Below are 26,562 nucleotides of genomic sequence, written 5' to 3'. Positions count from 1 at the left end.
TTTTCAGCTCCTAATGTCTGCTAAAACACTAAGTCTTTCTCAAAGTGCAAGAACAATAATTTGAATGTAAAATGCTAAAACACAGCCTTTGTCTTCCCTTTCTTCAGTGCAACCCTTTTGAAGAGTTAAATTGCCTCAACAGTTGGAGCCACAGACCGAACCTGGCACGGAGAGAAACTCGCTTTGTGGCTCCAGTAAAAAACTCTTTCCATTTGACTGAGCTGCATTTTAAAATCTTCATTTTTTTCATTGCCAGATCACTCTGGACAGCTCCAAATGTAATGAGGTGATATCCTCTGGGTGCTGTGCTTTTTTTGGGGACAGGGAGCAGGGTGAGCCCATACAGCCCATGTAGGACACCCAGAGATGTGGAGCAGTGACTCACTGCAAGCACAAAACTCACAAGAATCGTAGGCAGAGCTCCAAAGAACCACCCTCACTGCATCAATCAGGGGCTCTGCAAAACTGCTATTCAGAGAATGAAGTCAGAATATAAAAGTTTGTAGCTCATAAATCCGCTGGAAAAACAAACAGTGGGTTTAGGCTGAGGCAGTGGCTGCAGACGAGAAAGGACAATTCTACAGAAACTGGTCAAGACCACCACACCCTGACCACACTAAAAATGTGCAGTGGGCACCACAGGGAAGGCAGCAAGAGGGACCTGAGTTAGATTAATTAAAAATAAGGTGAATGAGCCCATCTGAGCTGCACTGAGCTACTCAAACCTCTCTGGGAGTAAGCAGAGGTGTGAACTCCTGCGGGGTCCGTGCACACACAGACACAGAGCTAAAGCCACCCCTGCACCCCAGACTGAGGGCGACTGAGTCAGCTCCCACCAGAGACTTCTCCAAGCTCTGCTTTCCTGGATGACCCAGATCCCAGAGTGCCTTACATAATTACAGACTCACAACCCAGAAGTTCATTATTAGCTGAAAATTCAGATCTTGTGGCTTATAGACTGAGCAGCTGTAAACTGAAACAGGGCCCCATGTAAGTGAGATCCTGGGAGGGGTGGCTGTGGCAGCAGCTGTGCTAAGCTTGTCAGCAGGTGACACTGGATCTGTAATTCTTATGCTGCTTAGAATATGGCTGCTGTCACCTTAACATGACTTCGTGCTGGGAGCCAGGGGAGACAAGAGAAACAACCATTTGTATTGGTCCTGTGCATAATAAGTTCTTTGACAGCCCACTGTTTGTCCTGCATAAGCTTTATCTGGCACTGGAGCAGTACAGAGACATTTTGTACACATCACTATCCACTGAAACAGCAAACCAGGACAAAACAGAAATTGTAGATATGGCAGATATTCTCTAATAGCAGCATCTTCTTGAAGCAGGCATTGGGTAGATTAAAAATAAAATGATATTGGCTTAAAATTAACAGAATTAAACTAAACAACAGTTCCCTGAAGTGGAATTGGCAAGGGCACTCACTTCATTAATCTGTTTGAGGAAAAAAGCAGCAGATTATTAAAATGGCCACTAATGGTCCCAGGTTCTGCCTAATGTTTTTCTTAAGCTTCTCCATGGGCCTCCCAAGGTGCCCTGGACCAAACAAATCATCTCCTGCGTGGGCAATGCACTCTCTGGGTGCCCCTCAGAGGGTTGGCTTCACTCCCACCATACTCACACAGTCATTAATTAATTCATTAATTGAATTGCAGTGCTTTCACTCGGAGGCCTGCAGGGAGATGACCACATTCTCATATTTACATGTACACCAGAGCAATTGCAGGATCAAGACTGAATAAAATTAAGCCCATTAAGTTGCAAAGCACAAGCCAAATGTTAAAAAAAGATTACTCCAAGCAAAGATTTTATTATCTTTGTACTTCCTTTAAGCACAAGCCAAAAAGAGTAGGTGAGTGTGCTGATTCCCAACTACAGAAGAGATAACCTGAGAGGTGGCATGAAGAAGAACAGAACAAATGTTATTATCTACAGAAAATTTTTCTCATTCTAGATATGAAATGTCACCAAAAGAACAGTCTGTGTAATGTTCATTAATCTGAATGTTAATGATGGACTGAAATTATGTTCTGTGTGTCAGAGAAAGTCAAACTGACCACCTAAACCAAAGGAAAACTCGGTCCAGTGTGGACTTTGTTCATGTTCATTTTGAAGGTCACAGGAAGATGTGCTGCCTTTTGGAAACTACAGATGTAAGCTCTGTCTGTTTGCTTGTTAAGGACTAAAACATTTCAGTCAAAATCTTTCAGTCAGACCTGTGCAGAGTTCTGCAGATCTGGAAGTACATGTGTGCACCTAGACTGTTGTAGGCAAGATTTTTCTGGGAGAGTCCTGCACTTTGTGCTGGGGCTATTTTCATAGCAACCAGAGGGTACAGCATGTTCCCAAGTGCAATTTTTAGCAAAGCTTTCAGGCCAAACAGAATGTCCTTTGGCTGGCTGGAGTCAAAGCCTAACACAATAATGTGCATTTGTGAGGCAAAATCCTTCTTGAATGAGACAGAACCAGGAGCAGCTCGAGATTATTCACAGAGTGTAAACAGTGGCAAAGGACAGAACTGCTGCCTTTCTGCTTCCATTTCCACTTCAGCTTCCCCCACACCTTTCCTTTAAGGAATTTCACAATAATCTGCTTGCAAAGCAACCCAGGAGTTCTAGAAGGTGTCCACAAAAACCTGTGAGCAGGGACAACAGGCCCAGGGATGGTCTCACAGACCTCCAGGGCAAAAGAAATGCACTGGGCCTGATCCAAATCCTTGTAGAAGCCAAAGGAGTGATTCAAAATATGAAAAAAACTCCAGAATTAAAAAGGGGATTATGCTTGTACTGATAATGCACTTCACATCCACTTAGACTTGATTTAAAATAGTCCTTGCACTGATCCAGCAATGTTTATCCTCCTCAGGGATAAAAAATTATTTGGTTAACAAATAGAATGAGTTTCCCTTTGTGCTTTCACAAAAAACTGAAGAAATGCTGGACATTGAATAAGAAATTTCACCTTAAACAAATGCTTACAGTCAGACACCGATTGTCAATAAAATCAGTTCCAGTGATGGTGCTGCTGTCAGCACCTTGTTCTGGCTGGGTTTGTACCACTTGTAAAAACCTCCCAGAGTTTCACTCCTTATTCCTGTGTTACCAGCAAAAATCATTTCACAGCTGGGCATTTCCTCAATATGATGGGAAATATTTCCAAAGGGAAATTAATCTAACTTTGCTGCAACTCCACGAGTTTTGTCCCTCAGCACAGGCTCAGTGGTGACAAGAAGGGACCTCCAAAGCCTCCAAATGCCAGCCAGGGCACAGGAGAAGTTTGAGCTCGTGGGTTTGTTAAAGTACCTGGGTTTCTGGTTGCAAGGATCAATTCCATGATTCCAGTGTAAGTTTAGCCTGGAGCAGAGCTGATGACTTATTCATTGCTTTGCTCAGGTGTGCCTGGGCTGAAATGTACCTGCTGAAACAGGTATGGGCATCTGGGTGATGCACCATGAGGGAAGCATCAGCTTTCCCACAGTGCATCCCAATCCAGGGGGGCATTGTGACAGCACCTGTCTGCAGCATCTAAAATATACATTATTTTAGAGCACTAAAAACCCACATTTTGTTATTTTCTCATTAAAACAAAAACCTCACACTGTACTGCATAGATTCTGTTTACTCTCTAGAGGGGAAAAAAAAGTAATTGTATTGCCCAAAAAATTATAATTTGAGGAAAAAACATGTTTACTTTGAGATATGCTTCTTGCAAATGACCTGGACATTGCAATGAAGGATTAATGGAGTGGAAGAAAGAGAGGTCTAAGTCCAACTCTATGTGTCATTTAATTGGTTTGTCATCTGCATCTGGAATTAAAAGTAACTGCCTGAAAGCAACAAAATAATTTTATCAGTCAAAAAGATTGTGTGTCAGCACTGCTGTCTTGAAAATAACCTCATTCCACAATACATAAAAAAATTATGTATTTATTAGTGAAGTATTCTGAGAGGAAAAGGCAAATTGACATAATCTGCTCATTTCCCAATCTATGGTGTTTTCAATTTGACCATCACAGGCTCAGGGATGACAACACTGAGGGAGGCAAAAAAGCTCTTAAAAGGGAGTTTCTCTGGGGAAAAAGCTAGATTAATCCAGCCTGACCTCAGCAGCTCTTTAACCCTCAGCAGCCTGATCCTTGGAATGCTCAGGATCTTTCCAAAGGTTTTGATGCCACGACAATTTTTTGCCCTTTTCTTATATACCTTTTATGTATTCTCAGTGCTCTTAGCATGCATACTTGTAATTTCTCAAATCTGATAATTTAGCATAGTCCTGATATTCTGTTAAGCCAGAAAACCAAACATCCTAAAGGCCTTGCAGTTAGAGGCCAGAAAGCCCTAAGCTATCTTGAAAAACCAAGGTCTCCTCTCAAATACATCCTGTAAACTAATATTAAGCCCATTCAGGAAAAAATAATTCAGGATAAAAAGATATCACACTATTCAATCAAGCATTTCATTGGGGCATCTTTGTTGGATATGCTAATTTGCAGGGTTTATAAAAGCTCATATGCAATCTATGGTGTGTACGCATTTTGGCGTGCTCCACCTTGGTGAAGTGTTACTCCACAAAAATCCTTATTAAATACAAGGTAAAAACCCTTTAACCCTTAACCAAGCCTAGCTCTTCATTTTAGGACCAAGGAAAAGGCATCAGTTTACTTGCTGTGTGCCAAGCAGGACTCAAATGCAAGGCCCCATCCACTGGGAGCATGGATCACAGCAGGATTGCTGCTGCATCCCAGCAGGATCCCAGCAGGATTTCAGCAGGATCCTAGCAGGATTTCAGCAGGATCCCAGCAGGATTTCAGCAGGATCCTAGCAGGATTTCAGCAGGATCCCAGCAGGATCTCAGCAGGATCCCAGCAGGATTTCAGCAGGATCCCAGCAGGATTTCAGCAGAATCCCAGCAGGATTTCAGCAGTATCGCTACTGGATTTCAGCAGTATCGCTGCTGGATTTCAGCAGAATCCCAGCAGGATCCCAGCAGGATCTCAGCAGGATCCCAGCAGGATTTCAGCAGAATCCCAGCAGGATCCCAGCAGGATCTCAGCAGGATCCCAGCAGGATTTCAGCAGAATCCCAGCAGGATCCCAGCAGGATCCCAGCAGGATCCCAGCAGGATTTCAGCAGAATCCCAGCAGGATTTCAGCAGGATCCCAGCAGGATCTCAGCAGAATCCCAGCAGGATTTCAGCAGGATCCCAGCAGGTTTTCAGCAGGATCCCAGCAGGATTTCAGCAGGATCCCAGCAGATCCCAGCAGGATTTCAGCAGGATCCCAGCAGGATCCCAGAGGATCCCAGCAGGATCCCAGCAGGATTTCTGCAGGAATTGCTCACCTGGGTGATGCAGGCGCCGGTGAAGGCCACGATGACAGCCACGATGTTGACCGTGAGCTGGAACTGCAGGAACTTGGAGATGCTGTCGTAGACGTTGCGGCCCCACATGACGGCCTTGACGATGCTGCTGAAGTTGTCGTCCGTCAGGATGATGTCCGAGGCCTCCTTGGCCACGTCCGTGCCCGCGATGCCCTGGGGAAAGGGGTTGGGAATGAGATTCCCTGCTGGACAGCACAAATCTCCGTAGTCAAAGCCCACAGCTTTTTATATTTCCTGGAATTTGGCTAATTTGGCTTGGGTTTGATGTGAATTAGGCCGCAGAAAAGGGAATTGACAGAGAGCAGAGGAGTTTATGTGGTGATGGCTCTGAGTGCTTTATCAGCTTAAAGGCTACTGATCATCTGGGGTATTTTTGTCATTGATGATGTTTTTTTTTATCCATGAACAGAACTGGTAACAAAAATGAGAATTATGTGTCTTTACATATAGTTAGAGTACGCATGGAAGATACCTTTCCAATTAGTGGTGGATTTTACCACAGCAATAGAGAACTTTGGTGTTGTGAAGAAAATGTTCATTTTTCTGTATGGGCACAGTATTCTGCACAAAGCAAATGATTAATTAGACAAAATCCTGAAGAAGTATGAAAACAAGCAATGCCAGTGAACCCAAGTGAATTAAAGGATTCTGAGTCAACATTACTCATTCCCACCAATATATTCCTTCACTGACAAGTAATAACTAAGCAATTTCACATTTAATGAATGGAAAAGCCCTTACAGCAAATTCATAATGGCACAAACATCAAGATTATACCATTGCAAAGCCAACATCAGCTTTTTTAAGTGCTGGTCCATCGTTGGTTCCATCCCCAGTCACAGCTACCACCTGCCTCTGCTCCACCTGTGTGCTGTCAATAATACCTGCAAAAAATGTATGTATGGGTGTGTGTTTAGAGACATTTATGGGCAATAATTAGCAAGATAAAATGTCCCTGTAAAAAAAGCAGGGTCTGTATAATACTGATTGGATAACACCACACAGTTTTACAGAGATTAAAAAGGCAGAACTTTAAGGAAAATAATGATGAAAGCTGTGGCATCACCACCATCTACTACTAAACATCACCATTAGAATTTACATGGAAAGTTCTGATCCTGCATCATCAACACATCAATAAAACCTGCTCAGGCTTCAAAGGCAATGAGAGCAGCTCATTATGTCCTTCTGGCAGATTCCTGCTCTTTAAAGTTTTGTGTCACAGCCCAGCACTGATCAAACATCGATGGAAAGGATTTGCCAAAAACTTAAGTTCATGTTTAGGGCTCTCCTTAACATGGACCCAGCTGTAATATCAGTTTTACTAAGAGGCCTTCTTAACCTACAGATAACAAAAGCCATAGATGAATTTTATTTGGCTGGAGAATTTTAGCAACCATATTCAATTCTGCCAAACAATGATTAAGGAGATACAAACTAATTCTTTAAATTCTGAAACCAAGCATTTTAATAAATAGATATAATAAAATAATTTTTACTTTTGAGATCATTTGAGAGAAATAAAAAACACTTTTCACTTGGTCAATCAAGTTTCTTGCACAACAATGCTGCAGGGAATTATTTTCCACTTATGCAGATAAGGAAAGTCAGGAAAATAATGAAGAATTTTTCAGAAGCTAAAGAAGGAGCCCAGATTTTTATAGGATGAAGCTCATTCACCACTCATGTTTCTATTTCCATGTCAGAGTCCATCTGAGTATGAGTCCAGAACACAGGATTGTTGTGTAGGATACAAGAACACATTTCCATATTGATAACTTAGGGGAGGAAAATGACAGAATTCCTTTTGCTAACACATTTTACACAAAGTCATTACCTCCAAAAACAATTATCCAAACCTACACAGTGTGAAAGGCTTTTACTCTGCTCTGGAAAAAAAATTCCCTCCCATATCAGATAACCAAGAAGAAATAGGAAATTGCAGATTACAGAGCAATAGCTGCCTCTTGGCAAGGCTCAGGCTTATCAGGCACCAGAAGATTGCAGTGCCCTGTGCAAGCAGTTATTGCCCTGTATTTTTCAGAGTTATGAAAATGAGAAAAAAAAAGCCCTATTCACTTTCCACTGGTAGCATGATCTCAGAAAAATGGCAATTACTCTGATAAGATCTCACAATTAGAGCTTTCAGCTTGTTGGGGTGATTTGCCTTTGGTATTACTAAATAAACAGGAACATCAGCTGTCACTACTGTTAAAAGCATTTACTTTGTCTTGTTATTAACACATCCTTTGATGTTAAATTAATAGTTTAAGCTTCTGAAAAAAAAAAAAAGTCATCAAAATCTCTGGCTCATTAAGGTATTAACTGCTCCAAACAGGTTGATCATATCTGCTGACAACTGGGCTCCAAGTGGGAGCAAAACCCAAATCAAGTTGAAGAGGCTCAAACAAATGATCTCCTAATAGAGATAAATGGATATAAATAGTGACTGTGGTGATGACTGTGCCACCAGCTGCCCTCCACCAGCCAGCTCCTGGGTGCTGCCAAGTCATTCACAAGGTTTAGGAGACACTTTTATCCCAAAATCCAAATGATGCAGCCAGGATGAGCCCAGAGCACAGACCTGAATGCAGCCATGGAAAACCAGACATAAAAAGGTCTCAGGTATCATCAGCACATGAGCCCTAGACCTTCCCTGCAGTGCCCACTGAGTGCCACAGGAAATATGTGGAATTCTGGGGATTGATTTCAGTGCTACCCATAGAAGAGAGAAGGACTTTACAAAACTCCCATCTATACGTCAGACAAATCTCTAAAATGGAGCAGCCACGATTATTTGGGATTCAGAGGATTTATCACAGCTCTGCCAACACTCCCTGACTTCTGCCTGCTCTTTTGAATCTGTTCCTCCTCCCTGCTCCCTCCCGTCGCTGAATGTTTACCTTCTTTCCAGCTTGTGCCTGCTTCCAAACACATTAAGGTTTGTTTTTAATATTCTGTTAAGGGCTGTGATAAGGTTTCACCTCAAGAATTTTCTTCAGTACTGAGAAATGCGCACAGATAAAATTCACAGTGTGAGAAGACCAGAGAAGAAGGATGCCCAGGAAGGGCTCTCCCTCTGAGCTGTGGGGATTAGTCTCTGATGTGATCAGGGAATAATGTGACTGAGGGCATGAGCTAACAGGCTGCCAGTAAAGAGAACATTCCCTGGCCTTTGCACTCAGTCCAAGTGGCTGAAAAGAAGCTCCAGTAATAATTAATCATGTCTAACAGCCAGAATATTTCTTCCAACTATATAGCTTTACTCCAGTTGAATGCTTACATACAGAATTTTAATAAAAATTAAGGTTTTCACAGGGAATTCTACTCTCAGCAAAGCTTCCTGCCAAAACAGTCTTTGCTCTTTCATTGGCCTCTTCCCCTCATGTTGAGCTGTTTGGCCACGACTTTCTGCTGTCAGAAAGAATTTCATTCAACAGCCCCAGGAGCACACCTCGAGCAGAACATGACAGTGTGCTCCACACAGGGATGCCACTGATGTGGCAGGAATTTGGTTAGGAAATTTGGGCAGGAATTTGTCCTGTGGCTTGCATAAGACACAAGTTTCTCAGAGCAAGCGGCTTGTGTCAGATGAGGGTCAAGATCAGATTTAAAACAACCATGCAGAGCTGTCAAGAAGGGCTCCGAATGCATAAGCCTGCCATAAAAAGTACAAAATACAAGATACAAAACTGAAATATATCCTACATCTCCCACCTTCCTCCCATCTAACACTAAGCAAGCATTAAATCAAATCCACTCAGGATAATAAACTCAGGGAATATCAACCAACAGTGTCTCTTCTGCACCTGTGGCTCAGCTCAAACCCATCACAGCCAGCCCAGGTTCTCCCTTTGTCACAGGACAAGTGCTGCTCTGTTTACACAATCCTTTTTCATCACCCTTAGAGTTGCATCAGTTAGAAACTCCTGGGAGAAAAAAAAAAAATCCTGGTTTAGAGATTTCTTTCTGTCTCTACTGCTTAAAACAGGCAGGAAAATTAATCTGCAGCTGAGGATTTCAGAGCTGAAGCCCAGTTCAGGGTTAGAGAGGCAGGAAAGCTGATCCTCCCACAGGATCACACAGATTTGTGTTTCTCTGACAAGCTAAACATAGGTACAGCCACGTATTTTCATACACACATCCTCTTCAGGTTAATTTTTAATATTTCCAAATTTCTGGAAGCTCCCCGTTACTGTAACAAGAATTTGCAAAGTCTGTCTGAAGGAGAAAACTCAAACTTATTTCAGTTACATGCTTGGGTACCAGCCTGGATAGAAGTTTAAAGGTTTATATAAAAATGTTCTATTACAGATAGCATTGGGAATTAAGTGAAAATTCCTCCCCAGAGTTCAAGGTATCAATTAATACAATTTTCTGTATTTTGATTTTTCTACTCGTCTCACAGCTTTCCACATTAATGAGGTTATGAACATACTACCATGCCAGGCAATAATAGTTGAAATATTTGAGTAATTAAGGGTAATTACTAAAAATCTTTTCTTCTTAAAGTTCCCTTTCTGTTTGATAACAAATTAGCCCTGCATAATAATAGCTGTTTTTAATATCACACACACACAAAAAAAAAATCCAGCCTAATTTAAATATATTGGAAGGTACCACTGTTTTAATTGGTTAATTGAGTATTTCTTTGATCTTTTCTATTCCTTCTGATATTTCCCATCACTGTTAAACAGTTGCTTCCTCCAGTGTTTTTAAAAGATAAACTGACAATTTTGAACTATTTCAGCAATAGCACTGTAACCTCCTATCAGTATAAATTATATGTAATTTTACTTGTTATATTTGGAAATTGAGCTTAAAATATAAAATAATACCGACAGGTGTCTTAAAATCCCTCCCAAAGCGTATTTCAGGGGGACTGAGATTTTGGTTTCACTGAAGCAGTTTGTGATGATAAACCACTCTGATGGGTGATTTCCAGTCTGCTTCAAAGCCAGAGATATTTGACTGCAAGTGTCTGACCAGGCTGAAATGCTGAACCATGCCTTTCCCTGGTCCCTGAGCAGCAGTGAAAACAAAAGTGAAAAATCAAAATGATCTTTTTTCTGGGTGGGATTGTGCTATGTTAAGGGAAAAAAAGATTCCCTCCAGCAGCTGTATGTCATTAAAAATTAAATATAAAAAAAAGTTTATTTTCTGATCTGTGTTTTTAGCCTAGAGCAGATAGAATACATCAAAGGGGAGAAAATCCTCTCAATCCCTCAAGTGTCTGAGAAAAACATAACATTTTAACAAGAGGCCCAAAACTAGTGAACATTTAAATAGTTTCTTGTAACTTTTAATGGCCCTTAGAGTATTACCAGCCAAAAAATTCCATCATAATTTCCACAGACGCCTTCTTGAACTTTGTTAAGACACTTAATTGCTCTCTCGACCTTGTCACATCTTTCAAACATTAATTGTGGTACTTGCATATGGCATTCAGTAGGAGTAAATACCTTTTGGGCTGTTGAAGTGCTTATGCTACAAACCATCAACAATTTGCCATTCCTTTTTTCTCCAGCTCTCTATTGATTTCAATTTCCCTGGCAAAGGTTTCCTGCTCCTCTTGAAGGAAAATCCTGAATGATTCAGACGAGCACTCCTGAGGGACTTGGTTAATCCACTTAATAAAACACAAACTGTTGGGTTTCTGAAACAAATCAGCTCTTGGGCTGAATAAGGGCTGTTCTCTGAGAACAGATCCTGGAACACAGGATTTGACATGCACTGGGGAGGAGACTTCAGCTGTCCTTATGTCTAACATGGACCCATGGAGATAAAAATTTCTTCCCATCCTTTCCAATCCTGCTGGAAAACCCCTGCTGGAAAACGATTTTGGAGCACACCTTCCCTAGAAATGTGTAATATTTATTAATTACACATAGGTACTGCCATACTAATCAATTGTGTACATTATAAGATAGACATATAAAAGGGTGGGATGGAGATGATACATTCTGTCCCCAGCTGCCCCTTCCAGCAACATTCCAGAATTCCCTGGAATGATCCATTTCCACCTGATCTCAAAGCCAAAGGACCCAATCTTCAAATTCACAATGGAACTTCTGATCTAGAGTAATTTAGGCATTTTTTTTAAAAACTGCCTGATGCTCAAAAGCCTTTGTAATCGGTAATGTATGAAATCATAGAAACAAAACCTAAAGGATTTCCTGCCTAAATGTGGATTAATATTGAAGTAGTCAACAGCTGAAAACAGTATGGGATCAGCTGGATCTTAGCCTGAACTTTTGCTGCTCCAAGAATTGCCAAAAGGGGCTCTCCAGACTTTCCAGGCCTTACCAAAGCATTCCAGCTCTTTCTTCATCAGGAAACAGTAACCTGCTGACAGGTCTTCTACCTGTGCATGGCCAAAAATGATATTATTCCTGCTCAGAAACTGCCTGATTCCATCAGCCATGAGCATGTACCTCAAAGTCAACTGAATAAGATGTCAAGTCATCAAAAGAAAGACAAAAACTGCAAACCAAACAATCTTTAATGGGAGCATTCCATCTGCAGACAGTGTGGGGAGAGAATGGAGCTTGTATGGTGCACTTCCTACAGGGCAGATTCTAAAAATACAGAAATCTAAAGGAAGTCAATGCAAATCAGACAGCTTAGCCTATAGGAAAAATGGAATTGGCTAAAAATCCCCATCTCCATTGGGCAGCTCCAGTTCCACCATCCCAATAACTGCTGCTATGACAGGAAAAGGGTTTTTTTTTCCTCTTGGAATACTCTTTAGGATAATTCTGGGAGAAGAGATGCACTAGAGTGACTGGATTCACTCTAAATGAGATTGCTCTTGTTTCCCTCATAAAGCAGTGCAGGCAAAGACAAAAAAAAAAAATAAATCTATGTCCCCTCTTTGTTTATATCTTGTTTCCCAGCAATATTTATTTCCTGTCCACCAAATGCACATTTTCCCTTCCCAGCTCGAGCCTCATTCCAGTTAAAAGTCACAAGGCAAATATGAGATTGCCTAAATCCCCTTGCCAGGCATCTTATTGCTATTTCTCTTATTCCTGCCAAGGAGTTTCCTATTATTTTCCATGTCAAGGCTGCAGTAGAACACAAACACAAGAGTGCAAGAAAGCTTCCTTGTGTGGTGTAGGGATGTGCAGTTAAAGATGGCAACTCAGGTGGATTTGTAACAGTGAAATCAAAGCAGATGGTGTGCTTCAACACCTTAATCATTGATTTCCACCCCCCACAAGCAGTTTACACCCACCTTTCACCAAAGTGTGTTTGTCCGTGGGGGAAGAGCGAGCAAGCACCCGGAGCTTTGGCCAGATTTTGTCAATCCGCTCCTGCTCGATCTGCAGGGGGGGAACACAAAAAAAGAACCCAAAGAGTAAAACTCCTGACCTGTGGTGAGCAAAAATGTATGTTATGATGTCAGAAAATTCCCCTCATTGCTCAAACCTGCATCTTTTCTCCAAAAACACAGAAAAATTCCAGCAGCCATTGATGCTGCAAGTGAAGACAAGACCAGTACAAACAGAGCTCAACTGCTGGCTAACACAGGTAAATTTTTCCACAATAGCTAACCAGCCTTTCTTATCATGTTTATGGATAATTCCACCCAGAATTGGCATTCTGGATAAAGGATACTGGAGTTTCTCAAAGCTGATCAAACCCGTTCACAAGTTTGTTGCTCTGCTCCACAGGAGAACCCAAATCTTCACTTAGCACCAATAATGGCAAGATCTTCTTGTGTAGCAACAGGAACAAAGCCAAACTTTTTGCATTTACTAACATTCCCAGGATTCCACCCATCCATCTATGCAGGGAGAAAATTACTGTGTTCACTCATTTATGATGGACTTAAGAGCCAGCGCAGATTTTTCTTTTTTAGAACTGTGTGTGAACTCCATCTTTGATGAGGAGATTAAAATCTTCCAAAGGATAGATTTTTTTAATGTAAATCATTGCTGTGAGTACATTAGAGAAAATGGAATAAATTAAAGAAATGAGAGGAGCTGGTTCTCAGTACAGATTGCATCTTAGGAGCAAAATTGCTGTTGAGTTCCTTCTCCTCCTTGCCATAAACCTGCTTTAATGGGCTTAGTTTTGATTGCTTGTGGAGTAGTGCAGTGGTTCAAAAAACTGTGGAATTAGACCAGCACTAAACAGATCCTGGAAGAGCAAAGAATGGAATTTCACCACTGTTTTGAATTACAAATATTTAGTGGGAGAAAAAAATAGGAATTTTTCCAAGTGGTCTTTACTGTTATGAGGTACACACCAGTGCAGGAGAATATTTTAGCATTTTTCACTGGATTTTATTCACCTCTCCCTTCTCGTTTCGGATCCTCCTGTTGAACTCCTTCCCCTCGAGGCAGAGGAAGTCCTCTCCGGGGTGGATGATGCCACATTTGATGGCGATGGCACGCGCAGTGTTGATGTTGTCCCCGGTGACCATACGCACAGTGATCCCGGCTCGCTGGCACTTCCGGATGGCTTCTGGCACCTGCAGGTGACCCCTTAGGATTTTAGCTTTTGTATTTTTCAATTCCTGTGCTGCATTAGTGCATAACTCTAAACTCCACACAGAGTGCTAGTTACTGTCCTCACATTTTGGTCAGACACAATTATTAATTACACACAGGTACTGCCACACTAATAAATTGTGTACAGTGTAAGATACACAACAATTCCTCTCTGGGCCTGGAACTCAAGGACACCTCACTGCTTCAGGCCCCAAAAAGTACAAACAGAAGTGAGCTGGGGGGAGCAGACTGGGGGTAAATGACTTCATCTCCTGCAGCTGGAATTGGAGCATTAACCCCTGACATGGAAATGGCCCAAACTGAAAATTGTGTGAAAAACTGGTGCCCATCGCCCACCTTGGGTGCAGCCCCTGGAGGCTGTGGCTGCCCAAGCTGTGCCTGCTGAAGGCTTTAATAAATCCCCACGTTATTCTCTCCCCTCGCCTGGCTCTGCTCTGGGGCCCTGCAAGGCATCACAGAAGCAAGGCAAGGGCAAAGAGAACTCCTGGATCAGAGATCAAACACAAGGCAGGTGTTCCCATCCAGAACAATTTCAGGCTGAGAAATGCCTGAAGCGGGAAGAGGAATCAGATGTGTTTTATTGTTACTTGACTGTTGAGTTGGGGTCACTCCACAGGCAAGGCAAATCTTTTTATCAAGTAAAAACATATCTTTTAGATCAGTTCCTTCAACTTTCTCCTGGACTGAATATAAATGAGTGCTCTGCAGCTTTTCTGACCTTTAGCAAGCTGAACATAACTACTTAATACACATAAATATGAATGGAGCATACAAACATTCTGTACAGAAAATTATTTTACTTCTGATCCAAACCTTCCTTTCAACAAAATTTTAAAAGTTATTGTAATTTAGCACTGCTTAATTCATTCTTATCAACAGGTGGAATTCCTAAATACAGGAGTTTAAAATTAGTATTTTATGTATTTCAGAATCATTAAATGAAACCTCACTTTACTTATGCTTTTTAATGAATGAGATAAATTTCTGCTGCTCAGGAAATGTATCAGGGAGAGAGATATATTCAGGATATAACAGGGGCTGTGATATTAATGTAGGGGCTCCATTCCGACTTGGCATCATACACATCTTTTTTAAAAAAATTAATAAATTCAGGAATTAAAAGAAAAGATTGATTTCTAATAATTAAATAAAGCTGTTTTAATACAGTACTTCAGTAAATGAAGGCTACAGAAAGGGTCCATGTCTATAGCTCAGTTTCAGATAAGGAAAAAAATTCTGTTCCCTTAAACTACATCCTAATTAATTATTATTTCTAAGTAAATATCACTAACCAATTAATTCAGCCTCATCACATTTTTGCATTATTTTGCATCATTGTTATGAAAGCATTATTTCTTCAAGAGAAAAACAGCAATATTGTTTAAAGTGGGAGAATAAGGAATGTGTTTATCATGTCCAGAACAGCCTGGATGTCATTCTTCAGCACAGCACTACTTCTCTAAATTTCATTTTTACCTACAAGAGTCTAGAGCACCCCAGAATTCATCACGAAGGCTGAAGCTCTTCACAGAACTACAGGGAAGTGAACTGCCCTACTCAGAAGATAGCAATGTACAATTATTAAAAAAAAATTATTTTAAAACCCCTCAACTATTTAAGAAAAGGTATCAAAATGGATATTACTGTGTGTATTCAGTGCACCTTGCTGATCTCAACCTCCAGCACAGATGTAAATGTGTTGTGCAACTCAATGCCAGTTTGAGTGGATTCATCTCATCCATTAGAGCAGAAAATGCTGACAAAAGGAGACACCATCTCCAACATTACACTGTTAATTTTATGCATTTCTAGATATTTTCATTTCCTCCGTAGCTGGGAACGCCACTGAGGGCATTTATGACAACCTTTGCTCTGAGCCAGTGGCAAACCTTGGGCTTTAAGGGATTTCCTGGGGCCAGGAAGGCACTGAAAACCCTAAAGCCCTCCACCACACTATGGATAATGCTGCTCCCAGCTGGGAATAATTTCACACTATGTCTGTGAATATTTATTAAAGGCAGTTTGTGGAGTTCCTGTTTTCCAAAATGCCTCCCTAACCCAATGCCTCAGTGAGGACCAGAGCAGCACATTTCCCTGGATTCTCAGGAAAATCCCTCCACCCTGAGTGTGTCCATAGGATGTGCTGTTTGCAGGACTCTGGCAACACAGATCACAAAATCAAGGGCAGAATTCAGGGACACAGCTTTATCTTCCCATTTCCTCACCTCTAACTGGGGATATTTCCCCCACAAATGGTACACCCTGGAAAAATTATTTCCACCTGAAGGTTTTTAGTGATGTGGCCTAGGTTTCTATAGGGGAATGTATAATCAGATCCAACCTGTTCCTTAAGCAAATGGCCCCTGATTTCCCCAGTTTTCACATTCATAATCCTGCCTAAATCCCATTTGTCAACTGGAAATGCTTTTGGTACCCACTTGGAGCTGTGGTGAACCTGGTGCATAGGACAGGACAGATTTAGATGGAAATCTGGAAAACCAGCCCAATGGATGGACCATGAAGGAGAAAAATAAATTACAGTGCAAGCAGCAAAAAAAATGTTCATTCCCATGAAGGGTCAGTCCCATTGAACAAGGTCAGGGGAGGACAGCCCCAGTTGCAAACACATCTCAAACTCACATCTAACTGGAGAAATCATTCTGTTTTCCTCTCCTGTCATTTTCTGGACAGCTGGTGGGTGGTATCTGATTTAATAGTGTGTACAGTAATTACAGTTAAAATATTGTTCTTTTTTTTTTTTTTATTGCTGTAAGGGAGAAAGAGTGTTGGCAGACTGAGTGGGCAGGAGAAGCAGATATTTTCCATCAGTTTTGCAGAGCTTAAGTACACATTTCACAATTTTTGGGTTTATTTTCCCTCTGCAAAGCAAAAATTCCAATGCAAGCACGCATGCACAAAGAATCCAATGCAGGAATATCTTTCCCAATCAGGTGACAAATAAATAGGAGATATTTGGAAGGGATTTACATTCATCTCCCAGAAATAACAGACTGGAGGCGTTTTCTGGCAGATCAGTGTGAGCCAGTTCAGGCTCATTAAAATCAAGCCAGAAAGAGTGTCAGGATCAACAGAGAATCTCTGCAGGAGAAGGGCATCACTCTGTTTGTTCTCTTCCTGTATATTTATCAAAGAAAAATAAAAAACACGCCCACAAAATATAAATATCAAGCAAGTAGTTCAGTGCTTGCTAAATCCAGCAGCTGCTGGTGGCTAAGCTGGTGTCTGAATTACCTGAGAATATGGAAATGCCATGGGTGTCCATGGTGGGAATTCAGAGAAAACTCAACAGTTGTTGGACATCAGTGTTGAATAACTCGTTCAAATTGGGTTTTTTAGTGTATGAGGGAGAGGTGAGTGCCAGAAATCTCCCTGAGTATCCCAAGAATATCCCTGGGAGGAGGAGGGAGGAAGGACTCATCCAAAACAGCTGGTGTTCCCATGTGGGATCACTCCTGGATGCACAGGAGCCATGTCCCACAGGATCCACAGGACAGCCCAACACCACCTCAGGGAAAAGGAGAATCCTGATTCTTCCCCAGAGAACACAGGAATGTAACTGAGGGGAAGGTAAAGGCTGCCAGGACTGGGACATTTTTATTGGAATTTCCTGATTTATCACCTCCATTCAAATAAAGCCTGACACCCACGAATATTGAGAATATTGATAAAATAGCACTTTTAGTAAGAATTCTAATTTTTGTGTTCTTTTTTTTTCCCCTACAGAAAGCACATTGAAAATGCATAAGCACCAATGGGGAGTCAATTTAATGAGTAGATTTCATTTTGGCTAAATATTCCCTATAACTGCTCAAAATCTTGCTATTTACATCAGCAATGGGGATTTCACACATGCACATTACAATATTCCAACCAAGTCAGATATTCCAAACTTAGAGAGTTTTCTGAACTTTATGTTTTTCTCCTGGCTCAGGGTTTATTGGTTCATTTATTTCCCCTAAAGTATTGCTTCTTATAATGTGCACAAGAGTAATAATTTAAATATTGGTTTAAATATTTTCATGATGATATTGCCACTTCGAAACAGTCAAAAGGGACAAGGTGGAAAAAAATAAAAACCCAAGTCCCAAATCCCAAATGTCCAAATTTTGCTAAAATTCTGAAATTGCAAATATTTTATCATGCATCTTGCACTAAAATAGAAATGTTCCTGCATGTTCTGGTGTATTGAAGAAATTCAATACACTATTCAAGTGTTTATTTAGAAGTAAAATGTTTTCCTGCCTTCATTTCTTTGATTCTTTACATAGAATTCAAATTTGCCCTCTATTTTTAGCAAAATTATTCACTTTTACCTCAAGCTCCCAAAAAATTATTCCCTACAAGATAAGAGCAGCTCTCTTACAAAACACCCTCCTAACAATCACATGAAAGGAGAGTTTGCAGCTATTTTCCATAATAACTGCAAATCCCACTGCTCCCCAATCACTCAGCCTGTCACACCACACGGAACCTGACTTAAAGATGTTTTCTAACGTGGATCATGATTTAATTTAGGAGGAGGAGAGGGTTGATTCACAGTTCCAGTGGCCACTGACAAAATATTTCTGAAAATATCTATATTTTCTACAAAATATTTTCTGCAAAATATCCATCTATGTGAGCTGGAGCATTAAAGGAGCACAGCAGACAGAACTTCTAAAGGACATTTTCCAACATTTTGAAAGGCTTGCAATGTCAGGCATGGGGACAGATGGATTAGCAGCAGGAGACCATCTGATGACAGATAAAGTGGATGCTGTTTATCTGCTCTTTGTGGAGATAAGGAGTTTATCATCCAGTTGTCACCTAGACAAGATTTACTTTTTATTTTAACCTTCATATTGAGTGAAAAAGCTCAATAAAATCTATTCTGAGGCAAGGCTCAGTTGTGCAGTCAATGCCTGGGGTTGTATCGTGTTAGTTCCAAAGTTACTGTCACCATTTCCAAACCTTAACATGGAATTAATAATTCTCCATTATTTACCAGGCACCAAATAGAGAGATCAGAATTCTCTAACTTGACCCTTTGTATTTCTATAGGAATGTAATTTACAAGTGTAGAAGCAGGGATGTGCTTCCAGTGTGCATGTCTACTACTGATTTATTCAAGTGAGTTGAACTGAAATTATATACATATTTGTACAAGCCATGTAAATGTGATGTTCATGACAACTGCAGCTTTTCCTTGTTCAAATGCAACATTAAAAACAAATTTTCCTGGGTAGTCACCAGGTCACAATATTAAGTAAAGTGACAACTATTATACTAAATGGCAAAAACTCCAGTTTCTTTGGAAAATGTCACTATAATCATGGCAATTTTAATCACTGCACTTGTCTTCCCTTCTTTCAGAGTTGTACATCACTGCACTGCTTAAAGGAAAATTCTTTAACATGTGGGAGCATTACAAAACCTCTGCTGATCATCTCAGCCCTGCAGTCCAAAAAGCCCTATATTTCTTTATTTAAATATAGTTTAATTTTATCACCTTAATTATTTGGCTTTTTATCAAGCAAAATCCATTTCTAAAGCTGATTTTCAGCTTCTTTGAACAACCTAATTTAAAAAAAGAGATAAAACCTGTAAGAAACCTGCCATTCAGGTTATGTCTGATTTTATATAAGATAAAAATTGTATGTACCTCTGGCCTTACTGGGTCTTCAATGCCAACAACACAGATGCAAGTCAGGTCAGATAAGATGTCGTTCTCGTTGTCCCAGTCGGGCTCGGGGCTGCTGGGGAAGTCTCTGAAGGCCACACAGATGGTTCTCAGCCCATCACAGGCCATGGGCTCGATCACTTTCTTCACCATCTCGTCCCTGTCGCGGGGTCTGAAGATCCGCGGTTCCCCAGCGGCATTGAGGATCCTGGAACACCTGGTTTGGACAAGAAAAAGAGATTAAAAACTGAGTGTGATGCTTTTGGATTTCAGCTTGTCTATTTTCCATCTATCTGTACTCCTGCAGCTCTTCAGTGTGTAGCTCCAAACCCCACACACGGTGCCAGCTGCAGCTTTCCCAACAATTCCTCTCCAGGCCTGGCACTCAAGGACACCTCACTGCCTCAGCCCCAGGGATGGGAACAAAAGGGACTTGGGGAGCAAACCTGGGCTCAGTGACTGCATTACCTGCAGCTGGAATGGGAAGATTAACCCCAAAATGCAAATGGACCAAACTTATAAAAGCATAAAAACCCAAAATGACCCATGCTCCATTTTGGGTGTAGCCCCTGGGGGACTTCATCTGCCCAAAATCTACCTGAAGGCCCTTCAATAAGTAGAACTGCTTTTTATTTCCCTAATTCTGTCTGGCCTCTGGTTTTAGGCAGCCCCAAAAGTGCATCAAGTGTGCATCTGCATGACTGCCAAAGTATTTCCTGTATAAGCTCATTTCAGTCAATGCTTTCCTTTTCTGATGTCAGGTTATAAGTTTCTGCTGTAAATTTCTAGAAGATTCACAACTGAAATATCAGAGAGAATTTGTAACTTATTGCACAGACACCAAGAGCTCTTCATGCAATATTTTCTCAATAATCAATGAGCTGGCAGCTTACAGTTAAATTGAAAGTGCTTATTTTCCAAATGGATTGAACGTAAAGAATCCATTTGTAAATTACCAAAAGCAGACCCAATTCTTTGCTAAGAAAAAGAAGCCAATTTCCCAGAAGCACTTAAAAAAATTAAAAAACAATAATAGCAGCTCATGCTGCTGAGGTGTGTCATATTTCTGGTGCAGGCAGCAAACTCCAAACCCCAGAATTCCCACATATTAGTGTTGCGTTGGTTTAGAATTTTGGACAAAACGAGGCCAGGGATGCAGTGCACTCACTTCTTGAGAACAATCTCGGAGGCTCCTTTGCTGTACATGCGGAAGCTGCCGTCTGGCATTTTAATGACCGTGCTCATGGACTTCCTCACGGAGTTGAAGGTGTAAACTTTGTAGAGCTTCTCCTCGGGGATGAGGCTCCGGACGGGCTCGTAATCCTGCTTCAGATCCAGGACAAACCCCAAGAGGCCACACTCTGTCTTGTTGCCCACCTGACGAGGCAGCCCGCCCTCTTTTTCTGGTGGCTGGAGAGAGACAAAAAATTGGAGATTAATTTATCTCATTTCTCTGACTTCATAATTCAGAAGTTTAATATCTGATCTGGGCAGCCACAAGTCTTCCAGTTTTTAAAAGCAAGGTAAAAATTCCACAGAGCTCCAACAGACCCGAAGCATCTCCTCACAAGAAGAAACATTTCTCTAGACAATATTTGCCACATTTGGTCTCTTGCATTTCTTCCTTCGTAAAGTAGCCATTGGCAGCTTGTGATGGTTGGGCAATCCATTAAAAAGGAAGTAACTTTCCTTAGGCTGAAAACCAAGCAATTCTCACTTGTCACGAACAGAGGATTTCCTCTTCTCTCTTGCTTAGAATTCCATTGGTTTGCTGACTTTCACAGCTTTAAAAGTGAGTTAAAGAAAGCTCTATCTTATTTTTCTTTTTTTTTTTTTTTTTTTCCTGCCAGGCATTTTTTCTATAAAGATAAATCTCCATCCAACCATAACAACAAATCTCAGTGAAAAAAATCTATAAAATTATAGTTCTGTAGCTAAATATACCCATTTCTAGAGTTACTTTGGTCTGTTGCTTCAGACAAATAAATTCTATGTATGTTAGAGAAAACAGTAAGCTGAACACTGTGCAACTTCTACCAGTTTTCAGTCCTTCTGAAGGAGAGAAGGAAGGACAAGGAAGACTTTAAATTCCCTTTTAAAGCAGAAATAAACACTTAATTTACAAACTTTCTTGGGAGTGCTGTACACTCCAAACAAAATATTCCTGTGCCAGGGCACCAGACATCAAGTGGCCAATGCGTGAACTATAAACTATTGATAACGTACATTTTCTTATGCTCAGTAGAATTAAAAAGTGTTCCTTAAGCCGGGGCTAAACTCCCCTTATGGGAATAAAAACAGGAAATCATCTCACAGCTTTAATTTGCACTGAAAACAGATTTTGATTTGGCCCAAGCCAAGACTCTGAGTCATCATTTTCAATGTGCATTAAATATTTACCTCACCTCACATTTTGCAGAATTAGGACTGCAGGACTGTATTCAGAATCTGTGTTTAATTTCACTTTAAAACCCAGTTTACTTCAGAAATGGGCTTCCTAATAGATAGAACCTCCTACATTGTCCATCACCGGGATGAGGGCACACAAAGGGAATGATTAAAGCTGCAAATCAGCCATCCTACTGGATTTGGATCCTTACAACAAGTATGGACACCAAAAGGGAAAAGGGGACCTTTTAAATGACCAATAGTAATTAATTATCCCAGAAAACGACCCATTGCAGCTGGTTTAAAAAGTGAAGGTGAGGTAGGTAACAGACTGGTCTAGAACTGAAGTAAACAAATAAACATTAAGTTTTCCAAAAGAATCCTCTCCCTACCAGCAGGAAGGTTGATACCTGGTGCCAAGTAGATGAATGTATTTTTTTTTTCATAGAGAAGCAGCTACAAAGAACAACAGAGAAAAACCCAAAAATCTCTGTCTGAAAGAGATTTATCCTTTCAAAAAGGATTGTAACATCTTTCTTTTATGTGAACCATCATTTATACTGACTAATATGGGTCACTCTGGTGTTGCTGTGACATTTTAACATCACTCCAGGGTCACTTTAAAACACTGACATTCAGCAAAAATGCCAGTGAGATATATTAATTTTATTACCTGCTATAACAACTTGTCCTGCTGTAACCTCATTATACTGTGATGTAACTTCCCTCTGAATTCTCAAATTCACTTAAGAATCCCTAATTCAAAATGGGAGTGCTCATAGTGAGGTGTATCTGGAATTCAGTGGATATGAAAACCTCAGGAGTCAAAAAATACCTTTTAAAATCCAGTTTTGTTTACTAAAATAAGCTTTGTTTTCCTGGCATTGCAGGCACAGGGTTCCTGAAATCTGCCAAGAACTTCAGGTTTCTCAAAGCAACAGAGGAACCAACATTAGTGCCTGGGTAGTGATGGTTGCCAGGGAAGATCCATTCCTCTGGGCATATTAAATCCATCTCCTCTCATTTTAGATCTAAATCCTCATTTATGCTTCTCTTTGCCACTGAACTCAATGAAAATTGTCACTGAAGTAAATGTGAATGTGGTCAGGCCATTGGAACACTTCTGAAACCCAAAGAAAGACAAAATTTTCCATCAAAGTCAGAAAACTGTAGACAATAAATAATTTATAGATATGATTTCATCATGCCCTGATGCCAATGGAAATCAAGAAAATAAAAACCTGTCCACATTTCTCAACACAAAAAACTAACCATCAGAGTCCTTCCAAAATCCCCTTTATTTCAACAAAAAGTAGATCACACTTCCCTGTTCTTACCACGGCCTAAAAATAGATTTCTTTCAGGGAACATCTTTTGAATGCAAATACATAAGCAAGGAGGGGAAAAAAAATACCCATGAAAAGAAAAGGAACAGACACTTCGGGAAGGTTTCAAAATCGAACAAGTGGCCACCTCCCTGCAGAGCAGCTGCTGTCTCCATATTCTTTGTGCACTACATTAGGGGCAAGCATATGGTGCTGAGAGCTGGCACGGAGCACTTCCTTCCCTGCACTGTTCCAGCTCAAAATCTATATGCCAGGAGCAGCCTCCTTGCAGATTGTTCTTGACAATCTCTTGCAGAAGCTGCTGCCTCTGAAACGTCCTGCTGGGCTGGAGCTAAATTTATTTCTCGCTGAATTCTGCGGTTCATGGCACCTGGAAAACAAGGACAGCCCGATGGGCGTGCTCTGGAAGGATTGGCTGGGAGCAGCTTCAGTGATGGGACTGATGCCTTCGGATTTTAGCTTTTCTATTTTCCATCTATCTGTACTCCTGCAGCTCTTCAGTGTGTAACTCCAAACCCCACACACGGTGCCAGCTGCAGCTTTCCCAACAATTCCTCTCCAGGCCTGGCACTCAAGGACACCTCACTGCCTCAGCCCCAGGGATGGGAACAAAAGGGACTTGGGGAGCAAACCTGGGCTCAATGACTGCATTACCTGCAGCTGGAATGGGAAGATTAACCCCAAAGTGCAAATGGACCAAACTTATAAAAGGATAAAAATGTGTGACTTGTGGTACATTTTGGGTGTCGCCCCTAGGGGACTTCATCTGCCCAAAATGTACCTGAAGAGCCTTCAATAAATATAACTGCTTTTCATTCTGTTAATTCTGTCTGGCCTCTGGTTTTAGGTAGCCCCAAAAAGGCATCATGACCCTTGGAAGAGGTGAGAGGGAAAGGCTTTGAGCTGAGATTTACCACAGGGAGCTCCAGCAAGGACCTTCTGCTCCCCACAGGTCACCTGCAATCTGTTCCATCACCTGCTTGGAAGGGACTGAGCCAGGATCTTCCCCCAGCCATGACCCTTGCAGAGTGGATTCAAACATTTCTCCCAAGCTTTTGGATTTTTTACCCACAGAATTTCAATTGCAAGCAGCTACTCCCATGTAGAAGAACCCCCAGACAGATGTTTAAAAAGCCATGGTTACACCCAGCAGATCAAAATAGGTTTCTAGGTCAAACTACAGCTGCGTTACCAAGGCTTAAAAATACCAATCCAAAGCCAGTATTGACCTGATACTGAGTTTGGATTACAAAGGGAATTTTCAGAATTGTTTCACTGGGAAATAATTGACTAATAAAAGGGTTTAATAAGAAAGATAATGTTCTGGGCATAATTTAAAGAGGTGCTCCAACATGTAGAATTAAATTAGCAAGTAATTTCCATTTTTGTCTTAAGTCTTTACTAAAACTCCTTTTTCTCACTGCCCTTTCTCTGCAAAAAGACCCAAGAAATCCTTCCACATTAAAATGTCAGGATTTTCCATATTATCTGAAGTCTTAATTTGTTGTATGTAACTCTCCTGTGTTCTACAGATTGAACTACTCCTTTAGAATAACAATGACATTAAATATTCTAATTTATTAACATGAAAAACAAGCTTTGCTAGAATACTATATCACTATTGAGTTTTCTATTTCAACCCAGCATCTCAACAGGAAAACAGAGGAAAACAAAAACTTTTTAAAATTAAATTGCAAGAGATTTCCTCTTCATACTCTAATTATTCAAACAAAAGACAAAATTGACCAGGATGCACAGGATTTTTTCTCTGTATAATTGAACATTTTATATGTAAAATTTAAAATAACCAAGAAGGATGAATACTGTTCAAACTATGTGATATTTTTATTTGTGAATTCCTAACACTGCAAAAAGAACTACTAAAGAACTGTGGTCCTATCAGAGATATTCTCTTGCTACATAATTTAATAATATTTTAATGTAAGAAACCTAAAGCAAGTTTAAAACATGCCAATTTATAACCAAATGTTCCAGCTTTTTGCAGATACAGCTTCTTTCAAACGACTTCAATCTAAAACAACAGAGATTTTGCCTGTTTATCTTAGAGGAAAGCTGAAAAATGAAAGGGGTGAGTTTTTTTTAGCCAAGGATTAAGAACTGAAAACTTTTCTCAACTAAATAAAGTTTCCCATTACAAAATGGCAAACAGTTCCAGAAGCTCTATTGGCAAGAGGATGGCAGTGAAATACCAGCCCTCCGCTGGTTTAGAATTTGTGTTTAGAATTTCTCTGGGATTCTGGAGCCAGAGCAATGGTTTAACCCCAGCTGGAAACCAAAAAAGGAGCCTCTTTACTCACTACCCCTTCCCCCTGAGATGGTACAGGGAGGAAAATCAGAAATATATCAACCCCTGACTGAGATAAGAACAGATTCCCTACAAATACCTGGCAGCAACTGTGCACCCTTAAAATGCTGTGAATTTATTTCCACAAGGTCTCTCTGTAGGACTAAAAATCAGCTTTTCTGTCTGTGTAGACTGGGATCCCTGCAGCCTCGAGGGCAGCCCTGGAACAATATCACTGATGACAATTTGTCCTCACAGAGTTTGAGAGTTTCTGGGAGGTTTCCATGTTAATGGTGAATAAGTTACTTGTTTTACACAGAGCAGGATGATTTGTGGTACCACACAGCTGCTTCCCAGCTCAGAACCAGCACTGCAAGGTACAGGGCTGCCGAAACTCAGTTAAAATAAAGTCAAAAGCCAGCTTGAATTGAGGTCAGCAGAAGGGATTGGAGAAGAACAGTTATGGACTTGGGGCTGGTTGTGTAACCTCCCTGGCACCGGCAGATCCAGACTGCAGGACTTTCACTCTGAGCTCCCTCACTGCATTTAAAGCCCAACACTTCAAACTTTGAAGCTTTGGTGGCTTTTTACTACTCTTTTGCATAGTGCTGAGTAAGTTCACATCAGTGTTCCCATTCACTTATATTTACCTGTTCATCAGAAAGTAAATTGATCTCCTTTTAAACTTGAAAAGATTAAAAATATTTTAGCACTGAGCTGATACAGATCTCTCCCATCATTTCATTTCAGTTCCCAAGAACTAAAGGTCCACAACCCTTAATGTGAGCAAGCTTCTGAATCCTTGACTTTGACAAGTTTACATCATTTTTTGGGTCCAATGATTGCACATCCATAATTTCAAAGCCCTATGGCTCATACATTTGGAAATTAGCTCAAAACCAGTCAACAAAAAATGCTTGGAAACCCTTTAGCAGAT

The 26,562-nt window shown here is 40.7% G+C and overlaps 1 protein-coding gene across 20 annotated transcripts in view; it reads right to left on the bottom strand.

The window, feature by feature from the left end:
* ATP2B2 (ATPase plasma membrane Ca2+ transporting 2) overlaps positions 1 to 26,562 on the bottom strand; it is a 397,487-nt gene that overhangs the window by 32,353 nt on the left and 338,572 nt on the right. For all 20 annotated transcript variants that reach the window (XM_031505907.3, XM_031505906.3, XM_077786065.2 and 17 more), the window contains 6 exons: positions 20,755 to 20,996; positions 19,569 to 19,803; positions 13,687 to 13,866; positions 12,625 to 12,712; positions 6,165 to 6,271; positions 5,349 to 5,540 (listed from right to left, as the gene is read on the bottom strand). In XM_031505907.3, coding sequence (XP_031361767.1) covers positions 5,349 to 5,540; positions 6,165 to 6,271; positions 12,625 to 12,712; positions 13,687 to 13,866; positions 19,569 to 19,803; positions 20,755 to 20,996 — 1,044 coding nt within the window. The remainder of the gene's footprint in view (positions 1 to 5,348; positions 5,541 to 6,164; positions 6,272 to 12,624; positions 12,713 to 13,686; positions 13,867 to 19,568; positions 19,804 to 20,754; positions 20,997 to 26,562) is intronic.

The sequence above is a fragment of the Lonchura striata genome, chromosome 12, assembly GCF_050655825.1.
Source record: "Lonchura striata isolate lonStrDom1 chromosome 12, ASM5065582v1, whole genome shotgun sequence".
Classification (NCBI taxonomy): domain Eukaryota; kingdom Metazoa; phylum Chordata; class Aves; order Passeriformes; family Estrildidae; genus Lonchura; species Lonchura striata.
The sequence above is the reverse complement of the archived record's forward strand: the minus strand, read 5'-3'. Positions and strand labels throughout refer to the sequence as shown.